The 18,035-nt window shown below is 41.8% G+C and overlaps 1 protein-coding gene across 1 annotated transcript in view; it reads left to right on the top strand.

Annotated features, from left to right (window-relative positions):
* The window catches only part of Micu2 (mitochondrial calcium uptake 2), an 83,088-nt gene that overhangs the window by 33,907 nt on the left and 31,146 nt on the right, over positions 1–18,035 (top strand). Inside the window, exons 3-4 of the mRNA XM_028787222.1 lie at positions 9,984–10,015; positions 10,822–10,897. Coding sequence (XP_028643055.1) covers positions 9,984–10,015; positions 10,822–10,897 — 108 coding nt within the window. The remainder of the gene's footprint in view (positions 1–9,983; positions 10,016–10,821; positions 10,898–18,035) is intronic.

The following is an 18,035-nucleotide window of genomic DNA, read 5'->3' as shown; positions in this document are numbered from 1 at the left end:
CAACCTCACTTTAACATAAAGTAGAGACTTTCCAGCACTGTCAGAAATGGGTCCAGGTAAGCTAGACATACTAGCACATGCTTGTAATCTCAACACTCTGGAAGTCGTGGCTGGAAGATTGCTAGTGTGAGACCAGATGAACTCCATAGCAAGAAAAACCCCATCTCCAAAAATAAATAAATAGGTATAGGTTGTGGTAAAAGGGAGTCAAGAGGTCAGGGAGAGTCAGTGAAGGGAACAGGCTAAACTATGTGCTGGTTACTTTGCAGAAGCACTTAGGAAAGAGAAAAATGGGGAGCCTTCAGGGGTCCTAACAACTATTAATCACCCCAATGGGAATTGTTCCTTCATGGGAGCATAAATTGGAAAGATGACCTGTAGAGCAGTGTGTCCATGGTTCTCGTCAGTCATCAGGGCGAGAATGTCTGCACCCAGCACCTTTCGAGGTCAGAAAGGAACTCCACAACTCCAAACCCCACCTCGTCCCTGTGGCTGACTTACAGTAGGCCTCACTGGGGAATTCCCTCAAGTGCTAGGGTTAGAGGGCAGGGTGATGCATGGTCCTTCCTAAAAACTGTCCAGCCAGACACTGAGCATGCTCACAAGCAGTGAATGACAAAGGGAGTGAGTACCCAGATCCTCCACAGTACGTCCTCTGAACTAACACACTGTGGGGAAGGAACTAGTAGCCAGATTTCTGCAATATATAATCTAAAATATCCAAAGACAACAGCAAAAATCAAAAACTACCAAGAAACAAGAACACGTAGCATCACTGGATAAAATCAGCAACAGAAATTGCTTGTGAATTGCAACCAGATAACAGATTTAACAGAAAAGACATCAAAATAGCCCCTAAAATATGTTCAAAGAGCTACAGTAAACTGTAATTAAAGACCGTGACATTTCCACTTTTATTATTCATTGGAATGCAGTTAAAAGATCAGAAGGCACTGAGCCAAATCAAGAGTTAAGTAATTCTGCAGGCCAGATAATACATCCTTTATGCATATGATGTCCTTCATCCTTATTTTTCATCGTGGATAAGATCATCTTGGTTACATTCCTACGGATCATGATGAAAAGCTAAACAAAGAAAAACTAACCCAAACCACTGACCCGTGCTCTCTGGGTAAATGAAATGATATGAAGCAATCTAAGATTTATTAGATTTTAAACTCATTTATCTGGCATTATCTTTTTGGCCTTTTGGTAAATACTACATTTTATTAATAGCAATTGATGAGACTTATGTAAGCATCTCTACATAGGACTTCCAAATAGACCCTGGCAACTCCCTGTATCTGGTTCCCTGTATCTAGCCTGGGTCTCTGCTGTGCACTCCCTTGCAGCACAGGTGACCCAGCCCGAGCACCATCTCCCCTTTCTAGATTCTCTCCTGCTATACTCCTTTGGCTTCACTGTTCATACCTCACGCTACTACCTGGAATTGTCCCAATTTCATGGTCTCAGATTTCAGAACCTCCATGTGTGACAACAACTAATTCATTATCCTTCGCTTTACCTGCTACCTAGTATATTTATTCTGAAATCTCATAAAAATGTCTAGTGTCCACTGTCCTATCATCCCAAGGTCCCCTTTTCCTTTTTTCCCCTGTAGCCACAGGGTTTGTGACTGTCACTCTGATAACTGCTTACTGGTATCCCTTTTGTCTCTCTCCTGAACTGCTGGGAAGACACACACTTACACAAGTTGAGCCACTAAGTTCATCCTCAGCCTCACCAATCCTCCCAGTCACTCCTGTCGTATGTCAGTTCACACGCTCCAGCTTCCTTCATCCACCTGCCCAGATCCCTCACCTGCCTAGCTCTCTGTCCTATCATACCCTTCCTTCTTGCTGATGATAAGTTGTACCCATTTTTTACTGATCGAATGAAGGCTGAAAGTCAGAGAATCCTTTAGATTCCTCTGATACTGCCCTAGCTGGAGCCTCTTCCCTCCCTATCCTGTTCACCAGGAGAGGTGCATCTCCCTTTAGCTGGTACCTCCATCCTTTGTGCTCTATTGTTCTTGATCTTTGATGTCTCCTTTTTAAAAACTTCAGGTAGCCTCATGTTCACCATGATATATTCTAGATACCAGCATAAGAGTGTACGGGATTATTGGAAGATCTCAACTGTACACTGAAACAAGAAAGACAAGTCAGAGAACTGAACTCCAGGCTACTTCAACCCTTAGAGGTGGAGAGATGGGAACCCAGAGGAGAGGGAGCTGCATCTCAGAACTAGGGGGAAAAGCAGGAGTGAGTTAAAATGAAGTTTTGAGGAAGAAGGAATAGTGACAAAAATTACAATTGAGAAGCAAGCAAGATGAGGACCAAGAGTTAGTTCATCGCTGGCTGGCAGCATGAGGGATATTGGTGGCTTTTCTGGCTGGCAGCATGAGGAGTATTGGTGGCTTTTCTAAGAACTGTTTCAGTGGAGTGGTGTCAGCACAAGAGTCTAAGTCCAGTAGGTGGGAGTACATAAAGGAGAAGTAAACACTAAGGTCATTGCCTAAAGGAAAGGAGAGGAGTGGAGAGATGGGGATGGAAGTGTGCCCAGGAGAAGAGCTCTAACCTTGTAGGGAGGGAGACAATCGAGGCACAGTGAGGTAGAGTGGAGGATTCTTCTAGAACCAAAACACTGAGAGAACATAGGTGAGGGAGCACAGTGGAAGCTGGAATTAACTGGAATCTTGGAAAGGCCCTCCATAGCAGCAGGAAAGGAATAGTTACCATCTCTATGTTCTCCATGAATGAGAAAGCAGTTATAAGTTGTAAGAAAGGGGGGAAATTGGGGACTTACAGAAGTAGCCTCAATGGCAAGAGATAATGGAATAAGAAAGACTGTGTATGTAATTGCCAGTGGCCTTATAGAGTTCTGTGTGGAGGCAATGATATGACCTGCCACCAAGCTGGACTGCCTGCATTGGATCTCCTGAGCCTATGTGCTGTGAGGAGAGAACTGACTCCCCAGTGTTGTCCTCCGGCTCTCCTGCATATGTGCTCGAATGTGTAAAGCACAGAAGTAAAATGTGCTTTTTAAAAATTAAGAGCAAAGTCATTCCTGTGGGTATTAACAATGGAATTGAAACGAGTCTTGAAGAAAGATTATTTTTTAAATTATTATTTAAAGACTATTTTTCTCCACTCAACCCTACATGTTCTGGTGTAGATTAGATAAAATCAGATCTAACCAGGGCTGAGGATCACCAAGAGCCTGTGATAAAGTGAAAGAAAAGGAGGGCTGCTGTGTTTGACAGACAGGCAGGCTGTGATGGTTGATGGTGGATGCTGAGCCTGATGGGAAGTCATCCATATGCAAATGAGGAATGACGGCAAGATGGAGGAGTCTGGTTGTAGGGCTCACCAGAACCAAAGGGTGCCCACAGGCAGCCCACACAGGATGCTGGAAGAGTAAGGAGTGGCTTCATCACTAGCCCCACAGGCCTCTGTTCTCACCTCAGTAAGTTGAAAATACAAGTAGTAAAGAGTCAGTCATATACAAATGGGACATGGAGAGCCCAGCATTTGGGAAACTCCACAGTAGTTGCTACTTTTGCATATATTAGCTCCTGTTAGGGGAAATGCAAAAATATTGGCACTTGTTACATTTGAATCCTCCAGGGGTTTTATTTGTTTGTTTGATTGATTGATTGCTAGATTGACTTAGTGACTTTAGAGGAATTTTTCAGTGTTTTCTATGGCTTTAAGAGATCTTACAACGAGGGAAGATACATTCAAGAAGCATTTGTTTTGTTTTGTTTTGTTTTGTTTTGTTTTGTTTTGTTTTGTTTTGTTTTCTGTTTTTTGAGACGGTTCCTCTGTGTAGCCCTGGCTGTCCTGGAACTCACTCTGTAGACCAGGCTGGCCTCGAACTCAGAAATCTGCCTGTCTCTGCCTCCGAAGTGCTGGGATTAAAGGCGTGTGCCACTACTGCCCGGCTCAAGAAGCATTTTTAAGATCAGCTCAGCCTGTGTCAGGGGTTCAAATTGAAAATTAGGTTATTCAGTATAGGTTTTGAAAACCACTGTGGTAGAATGTGCTCTGGTTTGACTTTTCTGCAGCAGAGCAAGAAATGAGCAGGCATCTGTAGCTCTGTGAATGCAACTGAACTTCAGTCACTGTGGATGGACCTCAGGGAAAACAAAAATGGTGCCACTCCCACCTGCCAAAATGTGTTCCACCTCTTGTTGGGCTTTGAGCTCCAGGTATCCATCACTCCCTTTCCTCTGGTACCTGTCTTTCTGCTCCTGGATTTTTATCAAGACCAGTTAAGTTTGAGAAGTATTTGAACATGTGTGAGGTGACTTACCATGACATTCGGATAAAGGGTAGTACATGGGAGTCACACAGACTTAGAGTCTATAATATTTGTCCTTTTAATTTATCTAATATTCATACCAATAATGACATGTTAGGAGGGAGCTGTGGTAAAAACCTGCTAGCTCAGCAAGGTAAGTTTCTTTTCTTAACTATATGCAGAATACCTAATTACAAACCTGATTCAACAACTAAACTGCTAGCTCTGTAGAAATCTCTTCCTATCTGTGTCATTCTGCCAAACTAGCCTACCTTTCTCTTGAGCTCCTCTAAACCCAAGAGGCCTCCTGAGCTCTTTCCTAGAATCCTGTTTTACCTGTGTCCTGCCAACTGCTTCTCTGTGACTCCTGCAAGCCCTGAGAGAAAAAAATCCCTCTCATTCCCAGAGCTCCTTTCATGAAGCTCTTCCAAGACAAAAGAGAGAGGGCCCAAAGAGAGTGACCAAAAAAATTGAGAGACCTCAAAGGTCCAGTTCTATAAAAGAAGTCTCTAAGACCTCTCCTACACCCGTAACAGGCTGAACCACGTCACCATGGGGGGGGGGGGGCAGCAAACCAAGCCAGTAGACCTGAACCATTTCACTTTCTGGTGAGGCAGCTCAGAGCCATACAACTGACTTTTCCTTGGGTCATAGAGCAAAGACCACAAGACCTCTCCCAAGCAGTTTGCCCTAAAATAGGCAGGAACTTCCCACTCTTTAGCATTCTTACCTATGGAGGCTTTTAGAGGCACACCCAAGCTGCTTCTCTACAGGACACACCTAACAGCATCTGACACACACAATAGCCATTTAAGGTTTGTTTATTTGTTTTGTTTTGTTTTTTGTTTTGTTTTGTTTTTTGTTTTTTTTTTTGTCTTTTGTTTCTCACAGGGTTTCTCTGTGTAGCCCTGGCTGTTCTGGAACTCACTCTGTAGACCAGGCTGGCCTCCAACTCAGAAATCGCCTGCTTTTGCCTCCCAAGTGCCATTTAAGTTTTTATATTTTGCTAACAATTAGGTTTTCTGTGAACCATAATCAAATATCCTGCAACAGGAGTTAATCTCATTGTGTCACTGGTTAGTGCCAAAGCCTCTCCTGACTGCTTCTAGATCATTAGAAAATTGTGTTGTGGGGATGATGAAGTTAGGAAGCATGAGAAAAAGTCTGTATCTTTCAAAAACTAAAGCATTTAGTTCCAAATCTGAAAGAAATACAGTCAGAATACATTTTAAAAACTAAAGCATTGCAACCTGTAGAGCAGAAAATACAGTCAGCTAGAACCGATGGCTGCCACCTGGTAGTCACTAGCGTTGTTAGCACACAGCTTTTTTTTTTTTCTTTTTTAGCTGGTAAATTTTTTACAGAGATATAATTCATATGCCATACATTTGCCCTTTAAAGCACACCCTTTTACTTACAGATATAAGACACTTTGTACCACACACTGTCTGCTGTGTGCTTTATACCCTAACATTTTCTGTTCAATGCATAGTGAGTAGCTTCCTTTTACCAGTGTTGTCTGAAGATATTTTGATTATTTCATTAGTATGCTATAATTTAATGGGTTCCCTTATATCGGAGCATTTAAATTTCCTACAGTTATTTTACTAATATAAGTCTTTGCTTAACTGATTCTAAAATAATTTTTCTGAGCCTGTAATCATGAAATATAAACACAAAGACTTCTTAAGACTATTATCAAATTCTCTGCTAAAACAAAGGATCTAATGATTTCGATTTCCTGCCTAACTGGAAATTTTCTCATAAACTTTTCAATAATAAATTGTTTTATTTCATTTCATATATCAGGAAACACTATTTTTAGGTTTCAAGAGCAAACTTTTACACTCTAGTTATACAGATGGGCCGAGAACATTGTCGTCCCCTTTCTGTGTAGCTTCTTCGGTGAGCAGGGTAATGAGTCGCAGCATGGCATTTCCATATCCGCCTGTCATGGCGCTGGAGCACGCTCGCCTCCCATCCTTCTCTCTTCTTCCCCCATGCTAGCCTCTTCCTTTCTTTTATGTCTCTTTGTTAAGGTTCTGTATATGAGAGAAGATGTGTTTGTCTTTCTGAACCTGCTCTATTGACCTAATATGTCCAGTTCCTTCCATTTTCAATCATACAACTTCTTTATGGCTGAATACAATGGCATTGTGTGTGCAGAGCACGTTTCCTTTTCCCTTTATTCTGATCTGGACGCCTATGCAGAATCTATACTGTAACGCAGTGTTGACCTTGGGAAATTTGAAAGTTTTCAAAGCACAGGAGGATGCTAAAGTCACTATTCAAAAATCTATCAAGATTCCAAGGACTCTAAGGTGAACTCCAGCTGAACCAAAAATCAGTATGCTCAGGGCACTTGAGGATGGTACAAGAGTAGCCAGGTTTACCGTCACCCAGTCAAGATACACACACACACACACTCTTGAGATGGGCGCCAACAAGGATGTTCTTAGTTGTCACTCTGCAAGATAGCAAGTACCTGAAAACTTACTTGTCTCTGATTCATCACCAGCCTCCCCCACTGGGGACTGGCTACATTTCCTACTTGTCCACTGTAATCTCTGGGACAGACTGCAGCTCCCCACTCAGATGCAGAGAACTTACCACCCTTCTCTCCTAAATTCTGCAGACATTTCTTCTGCTCGTCAGTTTACTCATTGTTGTGACCACTGATACCTCTCGGGCTGCATAAAAAGCTACCACACACACACTTCTCTTTCAATTTTGTGTTTATTTTAATGAAAAACTGAAAGAAGTTTTACTGTTCATTTTTAAAGCTCGTTTCTCAGCATCAGTTTGTGCTGTTTTAGAAAATTACAGCAAGAATCATTAGCTTGCAAGACTTACTCAATGCTCATAACATACCTCCCCTCTTCGACAGTTGAAGCATTTCATTCAGTTCCCATGTTAATTCTATCATGTATATAAAGCTGAGGCTGCAACCAGGTCCCTGTGCAGGTCCCATGCTCCTGTGACTGCTGAGTGACATGGTAGACATTGACTCCTTCCTGACATAGAAGCCACCAGATCAGTCTGATACTCACAACACCCACTCCAGTTTCATGATCAGATTCCTATGTACAAATCGACAGACTTGCAATTAATATGAAAGTGTTTCTGTTTTAATTTTTATTTACAACAAAACTGCATTCACAGTCATACAGTACATGATGAATCAGTTCTGTGAAGAGTCCACAGTTCCCACTACTCTCTTCACTTGGCTCAAGTTGTCTTGTACCTGATTTTTGAAAAACCTGATTGAGAATACAAATTTTCCAGGGCCAGTATGATGGCCTAAGTCCTCTTGCTTATTTGTTTTATATGTAAGATGAGAATAATACTATATCCAAAAGTCCAGGATCCAGAAGAAAATGCTATGAACTCTAACTTCGAACTCGCTGTTAATGCTGCACTTCTGTGCTAAGCACTCACCCCCATAGTTGAGTGGATGTGAGGCGTCCCTTCTCCAGGAGGTTTTATAGTGTGTTGCTAATATTTATAGTTATGACTCTACTGTTGTGTTCTTTATTGCCATTTCTCTGGTATTGGATGTTCCTGGGGTAGCTGGTTGGCAGCCCGACTTTGTGGTGCAAGCAAGCAGACATTACCTTAACTCATTTAGTTTCAAGTAGATTTTTTTTACAGCATGTAATTTTTTTTAAGCCCAAATACAGGATGTAACCATGACATATAAGAGGCCACCTCAGCTTCTTGGTCTTCTTCTACCTTCACACTCTCAGTTGCTGCTACCTCACATGCTTTCTGATAGAGTGCAATCTCTTTCAGAAACTGGTAGGGCTAACCTTAATGTCTAAAAGTAGAAATACACATAGCAGTGAAATCTGTGGCATAAACTTTAGAGAGCCATTAGGAGAGCCCAAGCGTGATGGCACACACCACGGGAGGAAGGTCACGAGTCTCAGGCCAGTCTGAGATGCATAGCAAAACTACCCTCAAGAAACAAAAAAGCAAAGCATTATGACAAATTTAAAGTACGATCAGCATTTAACCTAATATTTTGAATTTTAATTAAAAGTGTTAAACTGCCTCTACAATTATATGCATAATTAAGCTGTTAGATTAAAGAATTAAAATACTCCTGGAAATGTTGCCACACAACCTCATGAGGCAGAGAGATGGCTGGTCTCAGGTGTACCTATATACGAAGCAAGTTCTAGGACAGTCTCGACTTTATAACATAACCTGTCTCAAAAACAAACCAAAAGTTAAAATATATGTGTTACACCATTTTCTAGAGCAAGTAATCAGCATTAGTTTACTATATTTTACATACTTTACGGACACTTACAGTTATAAATAACATAGTCACTTACCTAGCTGGTATCGCCTATGATGCCACTGATAGTCAAGAACTTTCACTGTAGGCATATCATACTCAGTGAAAAATCAAGATAGTAACATGTAACCTCCCAGATCTGATCACAGCAGTTTCTATAACTGCACAGTAATATTCATCACTAATTGTGAGGTAAATACTATTTATTATTTCTAGGGTTTTTTTTCTCTCATTGACATTTATTATCTTTTTTAAATTTGGAGTTTAATGTTAAAAATATATAACTAGGAATAAATTATTCAGTTCAGCCAACATACAAATAATTAGCCATTGATGTACAACTCAAAAATACTGTCTACCAAAAATTGTGTGTCAACTTAAAAATTGTCCTTTTTTAAAACAATAAAGTAGTAATAGTAAGACAATTATGACAAAGTCAAAAACATAGCAAAATTAGAACAAAACTAATTATCAAGCACTGCTTTAGCTCAAAGTAGAGACCTTCCTTTTGTGGTTCCCAACCCTCAGTGCACAGTCCAGGGCAGAGGTGGAGAATCGGCGCTTTTAAAAAGTTACGTGGAAAGCCCACTTCCAGATAACTAAAGGGAATCTCTAGAGTGGGGCTCAAGCAAAGATTTTTAAAGTACTGTCAGTATTGAGAACTGCAGCTGTAAAGTAAAGGTAACAAAAAAAAAAAAAATGAACAACCTGCCTGTTAAACAAGGTGGAAAGAAGAAGGGGCTCAGGAAAGTTGATCGTCCTACATGTGCTATGGCCTGCATAGGCCAACACACACAAATAATAATAATTTAAAAGGTTTTAAGAGAAAGGGGTCTGAAAACTTGAAAGAACTTCAGATCTCTACTTTCCAGTGAGACATTACTAGGAGCAATATCACCTCAGAATGGACAGTGGGCTGGAAAACAGTAAGCTAAGAGAGTGTTTTAGGTTCAGAATAGTATAGCTTTCCAAAACATGGGTGGGACTTCTTTGAATTAGTAAACCCAAAACTGATTTTAACAAACAAGACAAGACAGGAATCATGCAATACAAACCAGTGTCCAGTGCCCACGAGGAGGAAAGACTATAAGAATTCAAGTGTGTATGACTGAAAATTGATCTTGCAGAAACTATAGTATCTTTGTGCTCAAATTTAGAATTCTTTGGTTCCTGGTTTTACATTAAAGATAATGACTAAAACTGCCAACTTTATTTCTTACCTAAATTGAGTTGTTTGTTTTAGAAAGGGTTTTTTCCTTAGTGCAGCCTGAGTTTGGGGGAATGTGAATACTAACTGAGTTTGGGGGAATGTGAATACTAACTGAGTTTGGGGGAATGTGAACACTAACTGAGTCATGGCTCTTCTTTGCTGCAGGTAAAACACTAGTCAAGAAACTGGCAAAAAAGGTAAGCAGTATGGGGGAGGGGGGCTTGTTGTGTGTAATTTTAAAAAAACACACTTTTGCCTTTGTCAGTGACCCGTGGCCTGTGCTCTGGCCCCTCCCAGCTTAGCTCCGAGATCACTGCCACCAGCCTCACTCCCAGCTTCTCTTTTGTTCCTCTGGCTTAGCTTCACCAAGCCACCAGCTACCACCTTTGTCTGGAGCTTTGACCCTGGAGCTGCTGCCCATGCTCTGGCCCTCCCGGTTCCCTTTTGTTCCTCCCATCTTTGCTTCACCAAGCCTCTATCCCTGACCTGGCTTCTCTCTCTACCCTCCTTTGCTCTGAGGATGGAAAACACTCAGACAGCTTTATTACTTTAGAATTTGCCGGCTAGCACAACTGCTGGGCACAGAATCTCCTACCCTTAACTTATCAGCTAGCCTGTATCAGCCAGCCTCCTCTGACCTCCTTTGCCTATCTGCTAGTTCTAGCTTCCCCTAGATCTTACATGATAGCTGCATGTTTCTCATTCCAAAACTTGGCTGAAAAAGCCCCCATCCCCCACCACCACCACCACCCCACACTCAGACTCTTTTCCTGTGTCTCCTTTTCCTCCTGGGACCCAAAAGTCCCACCTGTCCCTTCCACTGAGCACTTGGCTCCCAGCCTCCTTTTTTTTTTTTTTTTTTACCAAATCAAGAACCAACTAGGAAACCAGACTTTAATATCAGCACCTCCCCCTACAGGGGCTTTTATTTGTCTGTTTTGGGTGACATGGAAGATGGTCTTGTATACCTTAAATTGAAAGGTTTTAATTTGTGTATTCAAAGGACATCGAGGATGTACTGTCAGGAATCCAAACAGCACATTGTGGATCAACGTTTTTTAGAGACCTGGGTGATAAAGGTAATCTTCAGTCATTGTTAGATTTGTGTGTGTGTGTGTGTGTGTGTGTGTGTGTGTGTGTGTGTGTTTAACTAAGCAGTGTTAGGTAATTAAACTGGGATAATTATGCCATATGACTTAATAGGTGTTTCATGGCATAATAAATGATTCATTGTGTAAGAGATAACTTTCTTGAGTTTTTAAGCAGTTAAAGATAAATTATTAGAACATCAGTGGTGAAGCCCTAGAGAAGGGATGAGGGAGTATGTGAAGTGAGGGGTTGGCAAGGGTCAGAGAGCCCTGAAGCTCGCCATGCAAACGAGGTGAAGGCTCACAGAGGCCAGGTAGCACGGCTAGAGAAGCAGAGGGCACCATGGGAGAATGCTTCACGGAGGCTGAAAGAAGAGCATGTTAAAGACAAGAGTTAGGCCAGGAATGCAGGCACAACCCTGGAATCTTTGCCTTTGGAAGGCTGTGCCTCCAAAAGTTTTCCTGCACAGACTGAAATGGTGATGTGATGTCAGTCCATTAAGACTGAATTACATCTCTCGATTTGCATATCTTAAACCATCTTTGCATCCCTGGAACATAACCAACATGGTCATAGTGCTTGTGCTCCTTAATGCACTCTTTTTTAAAAAAAAAAAAAGTTTTTTCCAAGACAGGGTTTCTCTGTGTAGCCCTGGCTGTCCTGGAACTCACTCTGTAGACCAGGCTGGCCTCAGAAATCCGCCCGCCTCTGCCTCCCAAGTGCTGGGATTAAAAGTGTGTGCCACCACCGCCCAGCTTCCTTAATCCCTTCTTAAATTTAATTTGCAAATAACTGAGAATATTTGTGTCTGTCTATCAGGAAAATCAGTCTGCAGTTTTCTGTTGTTGCTGTATTCTTATGTGGTTTTTGGTATCAGGGTTAATACCAGCTTCTCACAATGAGTCTGTAGTTTTCTTATGTTTTTATTTTATGCTGCAGTCTGAAGAACATGAGCAGTGTCTCTGAGTAGGTTTGGTAGAATGAGGGAAGGAGTCGGTCTTGGTGGTCTTGAACAACTTTAATCTCATTCCTCATTGTAGACATGTCTAAATTAATTCTACCCTCTTGATTTAACTTTGGTAGGTTACCTGTGTCTGTGAATCCTCTTCTTTGGGATTTTCTGGGGTTTTTTGAATATAAATTTTCAAGGTTGTCCTTCAGATGATCCTCAGGTCTCCAATGGGGTCTGCTATAATGTCACTGTTTTTATCTTTCATTTGATTCATTGTATCCTCCCTCCCTTTAAATTTGACTAACAGTTTGTCTGTCTTGTTCATTTTCTAAAAACTGACTGTCTTTGTTTTATTAAGTCTTTGTATTGTTCTTTTAATGTCCAGTTCATTAATTCATAATTTCTGCCCTTACTTTTCTTGCTGTCTTCTACTTTGAAGTTTGCCTTGTTCTTGTTTCTCTAACACTTAGATGTACCTTTAAGTTTCTCAAATATGAGATCAGTGTTTTTCAGTATATATGCATATGCTGATATGTACAGTTCCATGTGAAGACCTGAAAACTACCCATGGTGCCATACTCAGGAACACTGTCCACCCCCTTTCAGACAGGATTTCTCATTGGCCTGGATCTTACCCATTAGTCTAGACTAGTCTGTGAATCCCAGTGATCTTCTTCACCAACCCCCAGTGCTGTGGTTACAGCATGCTCCTCTGTTCTGGGCTGTTCTGCTGCACGTTTGGGGGCCACTCTGTACTGGCCCGAGCTGCTGCTCCGGTCCACAGGTCAGGGTCTAGCAAGAGAGAGACTGGGGATGGAGGGGCAAGAGACTCAAAGAATGGAGACAAGACAGAAGGTCTGATCAAGTCTCATTTATTGAAAGGAAATCCTGGATATTTATACGCTTTACCACGTGCCTTGCCCTCGTGGACAAGCAGGGGAACACAGCTAAAGGCACTATGTCACGTGCCTGGATTCCCACGTGTTTAGCACTAAACAACAAAACAAGATATGTGAGAAAAACAGGATGTTTATCAGAGTGTGCTCAGCTGTTGCGGGCTGTTGAAAACAAGTCTCTTGTCAGGGTATATGGCTCGAGATGGCTGCAAAGATGATAGCCGCTTTCTGCTAGGAGTCGGCTCCCAACACTCCTCCAGCCTGGGTTTTTGTGTAGTTGCTAGTATTTGAACTCTGTTCCTTGTGCTTGGAAAAGAAGGAACTTTACTAACCCAGCCATCCCCAGCCTGTGGCTCTCCCTTCTGCTTGGCTGTCATTGGCCACTGACCCTCCAGGTCAGAGAGAACAGAAGCAATGAGCAAGGTTCAGACGAGTGAGTGAGTATGATGGAATGACAGTCGGAGACAGCTTCCGTGAGACAGCTCTAGTTTATTGTTCAGGGTTAGAGTATATAAGGGCTCTTAAGGCTAAGGATGGAAAGGGCTGATTGGTCAGAACATAGTTACTAATTATCATAAGGGTGGAAAGCTAGAGGGGTACTTGTGTGCTGAGTCAGAGAGCTCTGCACAGGGTCATTCTTCAGAAAAGGTCAGGCATCTGTACTCAGAGAGACGTTCCAAGTATGGAGAGGCAGAGTAAGGGAAGCCCCGCTGAGAAAGGGAACCCTCCATTTTACTCCAAGCTCAGAAAGCTCTCCAGACATGATGGACTACAACCTTTATAGCAGGATTCTCCAACAACAGCCCCTCTGTGGTTTTTAACATGGCAGTCATAGTTATAAACTCAACAGATGTCTTACCGGTATCCCAAAGGTTCTGATAAGTTGTGCTTCCACTTTTGTTTGATTTGAGGAAGTTGTCAGTTTCTTCAGTGACCCAGTGATTCATTACCTAAAAGTGCATTACACAAAATAAGACTGCATTATACAATATAGAAATACATGTTCGGTTTCAATGGGTTCCTTAACTGTTGATTTCTGCTTTTATTGAGTATGATCTGAATAGCCCTGGTTGTCCTTGAACTCACTCTGTAGACCAGGCTGGCCTCGAACTCAGAAATCCGCCTGCCTCTGCCTCCCAAGTGCTGGGATTAAAAGCGTGCGCCACCACCGCCCGGCCGCTTCTTTCTATATTTATTAAAACTTGCTTTCTGGCCTATGATGTGATCTATTTTAGAGAAGTACTCAGAAGAAAGTTGGATAGAGTACTCTGTAACTGCCTTATTGAGTCCGTTTTAATCTGTGATGCTTGAAATCCATTAGTCTTCAGAATTCATTTGCTTTTGCAGATAACCAGGCTTCTGGTCCCAGCACCCATCCATAACTCCAGTTCCAGGGATCCAGTACCCTTTTCTGACCTCTGAGTGCCCCAGCCATGCAAGTGGTACACATGTATTCACATATGCAGACAAAACATTCATACACATAAAAAATTAAAAATGCTAGGATAAAGGCAAAATACTAATAAAAAATAGTATAAAGGAAAAAAGGAGAAATGACAGTAACAAGGTGAAGTATCAGGGGAGCTCTTTCTGAGTACTCTAGGATTAGACTCTGCAGTGGGTGATCAGGAACACTGTCAGTTGAACTGGCAGACCTCTGTCTTGCCATGATTAACACTGCTGTGAGCCTGAACTGGCCGTGGGTTAAAAGTCAGCCAGAGCAGACTTCACTTGAGTAGCTTCCCTTTGAGTGTAGGGGCCCTCTGTTGGCCATAGTTAGCTTTGCAGACTGTGGGCCTGACAGGTTTTCCCATCCTCCGGAGACTTAGGAGTTGTTATCCACAAGAGCCTCATACTTGAGGGCATCTCCCAAGTGTGTTGGGAGTAAAGGAAGAAAAACACACCACAAAGATCTTTATAGACAGGCCTGTCCCTTTACTTTGAAAACTCACTTATTGATCCTGCTGGAGAGCTGCAGCTGTGGAGAGATAATTCCCTATAGCTCTAGAATTCTAAGTCTTTACAACAGGACCTTCCTGGCAAATAGATGCCTCTTAAGGATGACCGACCCACTGACCTCAAGCTTAGGGCTACCAGACTCCATGTTATTCTCAGTTGAAGAGATCTGCCCCTAGCCACTAAGAGCAAGATGTCTTCCTCCTATAGTCCTCACTGTCTGACCCCAGCCTCCAGCCACCTGCAAACTCTTCATACCTACCTCACCCTGGGTCTGTGGTCAGTTGATTTCAGAGTCCTTGATTTGTAATTATCTCTTGTTCTTGGGCCCCCCAAGGTATCAGTCTTAAATAGTAGGTTCCTGGTCAAGGTGGCACCCAGCTACAGCCCTCCCAAGTCATGAGGAATGACAATATGGAACTGCTCAGCAGTGTGAACCATGCGTTCTCACCAAAACCCAAACGGAATTGAGGTTCCCTACAACTGTGAGCTTGTGTGCTGAGCAGTATTGCTCTTCACCATGGCCACCTGTGTTTCCTTTTAGCTAGGCTTCTGCTCTCCACCCACACACACTGGAGCTGCACCACCAGAACTATTTGGCTTTGAATCCCCCGTGGGCTTCTCCAAGCTCTCCTGTCACTCCTTTGTGATATCTAATGCTGGTCCCTTTCTCCCTCTGGAATCCAGTCTGCTGTATTTGATCCTGGTTCTTCTCCTCTATCATTCACATGTACCAGCTACTAGCCTACCATTTTTGTCCTGAGTACTTGGTGCTTAGAGTGATATAGGTTAGTGAGGGAATGAGATCTGTAGCCATGTTACAAGTTTTTGAGAAATGGATGCCATCATGAGAAAAGTATATGAAACCTGGTTGAGAGACCTACACACAAGCAGAGGAGTTCGAAGGAGGAAGCTGAGGGTGAACAGAGAGTTGAGGGCATGTTTGTTCAGTTAGGATGGAGAGATGTGAGCATATTTCTTTTTTTTTTAAAGATTTATTTATTTTATTTATGAGTACACTGTAGCTGTCTTCAGACACACCAGAAGAGGGCATCAAATCTCATTACAGATGGTTGTGAGCCACCATGTGGTTGCTGGGATTTGAACTCAGGACCTCTGGAAGAGCAGTCAGTGCTCTTAACCACTGAGCCATCTCTCCAGCCCCGTGAGCATATTTCTTATTGAAGAGAGAAAAAGGTTTAAGCCGGATTGTGCCACCGGCTGCTAGGTTTTCTGTTGTGCCTGGAGGGAAGAATGAATAGATGATGTCCATCTGTCATACCGTGTTTGCAATTAATAGCAAGTATTGGGAAACAACCTACACAAAACAGAATAGTAGGGCTTATGTGTAGAGGAAAGAGGTTGGAAGAAGCTTCTATGGTAAGGAAATAATACAAGAATTGGAGAAGCTTTCACAGAGACATAGTTCATGAAGCACAGAGTCACTGGTCAGCTGTTGACTATCCTCTTCCATCTTACATGGAACAGTAGAATGCTGCCATTGGATTAGGCTAGAGTTATATTGGGCAAGTAGAGGACAGTCCTGGAGGAAGCCATTAAGAATATTGACTACTTAGAAAAAGTTTGGCTAATTATTCATGGATCCTAAACAGAACAGAAGAGAAGGAAGTCAGATAGGAAGAAATATGAAAAAGAAACAGAAAGTCAAGAGAAAGCTACCAGTGAAATTGGAAAGCATATATGGTGGGGAAAAAGTGGTTGCTTTGAAAAATAAACATTTAGGAAACTTCAAAATAGCTCTAGGGGGATGGCTCGGTGGTATAGTGCCCCTGGCTAATGGGTAAGGTCCTGAGTTTGATCTCCAAGGCCTATTCCAAATACATATATACACATAATTCTACATATTAGTAAATATTAATCAGTGGCTATTTGTCAGTTCACCCCTCAGCATGTCAATATATAGTAGAGAGCACAGAATTTCATTGTATTACACATACTGAATTACCCAGTGGCCTTTACACTGCAGTAACCCTATAGCAGGGTTCTCAGCCTGAGCCTCACAAGAGTCCCATATCAGTATTCTGCAGAGTAGACATTTACATTATGATTCATAACAGTAGCAAATTACACTTATGAAGTAACAACAAAATAATTCTATGGTTGGAGGTCACCATAACATGAGAAACTGTATTAAAGGGTCACAGTACGAGAAAGGTTGAGAACCTCTGCCCTATTGGATTTCTCCAAACTAAAACATGGGACTAAACCTGTGTGCTTTAAGAGATGATAGTCTACGATTTTCATATTGGGAATTTGCAGGAACATATGTGTTCTGAAGTCAGTAGACTCAACCCTGTATTTATGACAAGGAGGAGGCAGAGAAAGTTCAATTCTGGCATCCATGCTTTCTCCACTGTCCCTTTTCAGTCAGTCCAGGACCCCAGCCATTGGACAGCCATCCCTCTCAGCGATACCTCTCTGTGGACGCCCTCCTGTCACACAATGGCGTTACCTTAACAGGGATTCCAAAGTCAGTCAAGCTAATTAATAATAAGTTTTTTAACAAATAAAAAACTTTAGGGAAGGACTTAACAGGATTTTTGTTTGCTTGTTTATTTTAGTCTTCCAATGAAATATAAATTTTCAAGGAAGAAGAAAAGATTCAACAGATGTTATATTCACCTGTACCTCATTGTCATTGTTAATAAAACTGTGTAAATAACAATTTACATTGTTCCATTTCACCTCATATAAGATTTTTCAGAATTTATAACATAACCAGCAAATGATAGAATGTTCTTGAGATAAAATAAAAATAATTCACTATGTATTACAAAGAAAAGTAAATTATAAGTTATTATTATTCTGCATTTTCAAACTCAGCTAGAGTCTCAATATCACACTTTCCTCAAGGATGTCATGACTATTAATTCTGAGACATGTCATTGTGAGATATAAATATATACCCATGGAAGAGGGATAATTCAGCCTCCTTGGGAAACAAGGTTCTCAAAATGCTGGTAACTGAACAAACTCATGTTTGAGTGTGGCTCCAACTTCCAAATGTTTCTGGACAGTAAGAACTGTCTGCTTATCTCTCCTAGTGACCCTTTCCAAATCTTTATTAAAATTTTAACAATATGTTTTTTTAAAAAACATTTTCCTATTTGGCGTGAAGAGATGGTTTGGTGATTGAGAGCGCTGACTTTTCTTTCAGAGGACCCAGGTTCAATTCCCAGTGCCCATATGGCAGCTCACACCTGTCTGTAACTCATCCATATGGTACAAAGACATATGCAAGCAAACTACCAATACATAAGAAAGAGAGAGAGGGAGGGAGGGAGGGAGGGAGGGAGGGAGGGA

This window comes from Grammomys surdaster, unplaced genomic scaffold (genome assembly GCF_004785775.1).
Source record: "Grammomys surdaster isolate TR1022 unplaced genomic scaffold, NIH_TR_1.0 125617, whole genome shotgun sequence".
Classification (NCBI taxonomy): Eukaryota; Metazoa; Chordata; class Mammalia; order Rodentia; family Muridae; genus Grammomys; species Grammomys surdaster.
Note: the sequence above shows the minus strand (reverse complement) of the source record. Positions and strands in the feature narration are given on the sequence as shown.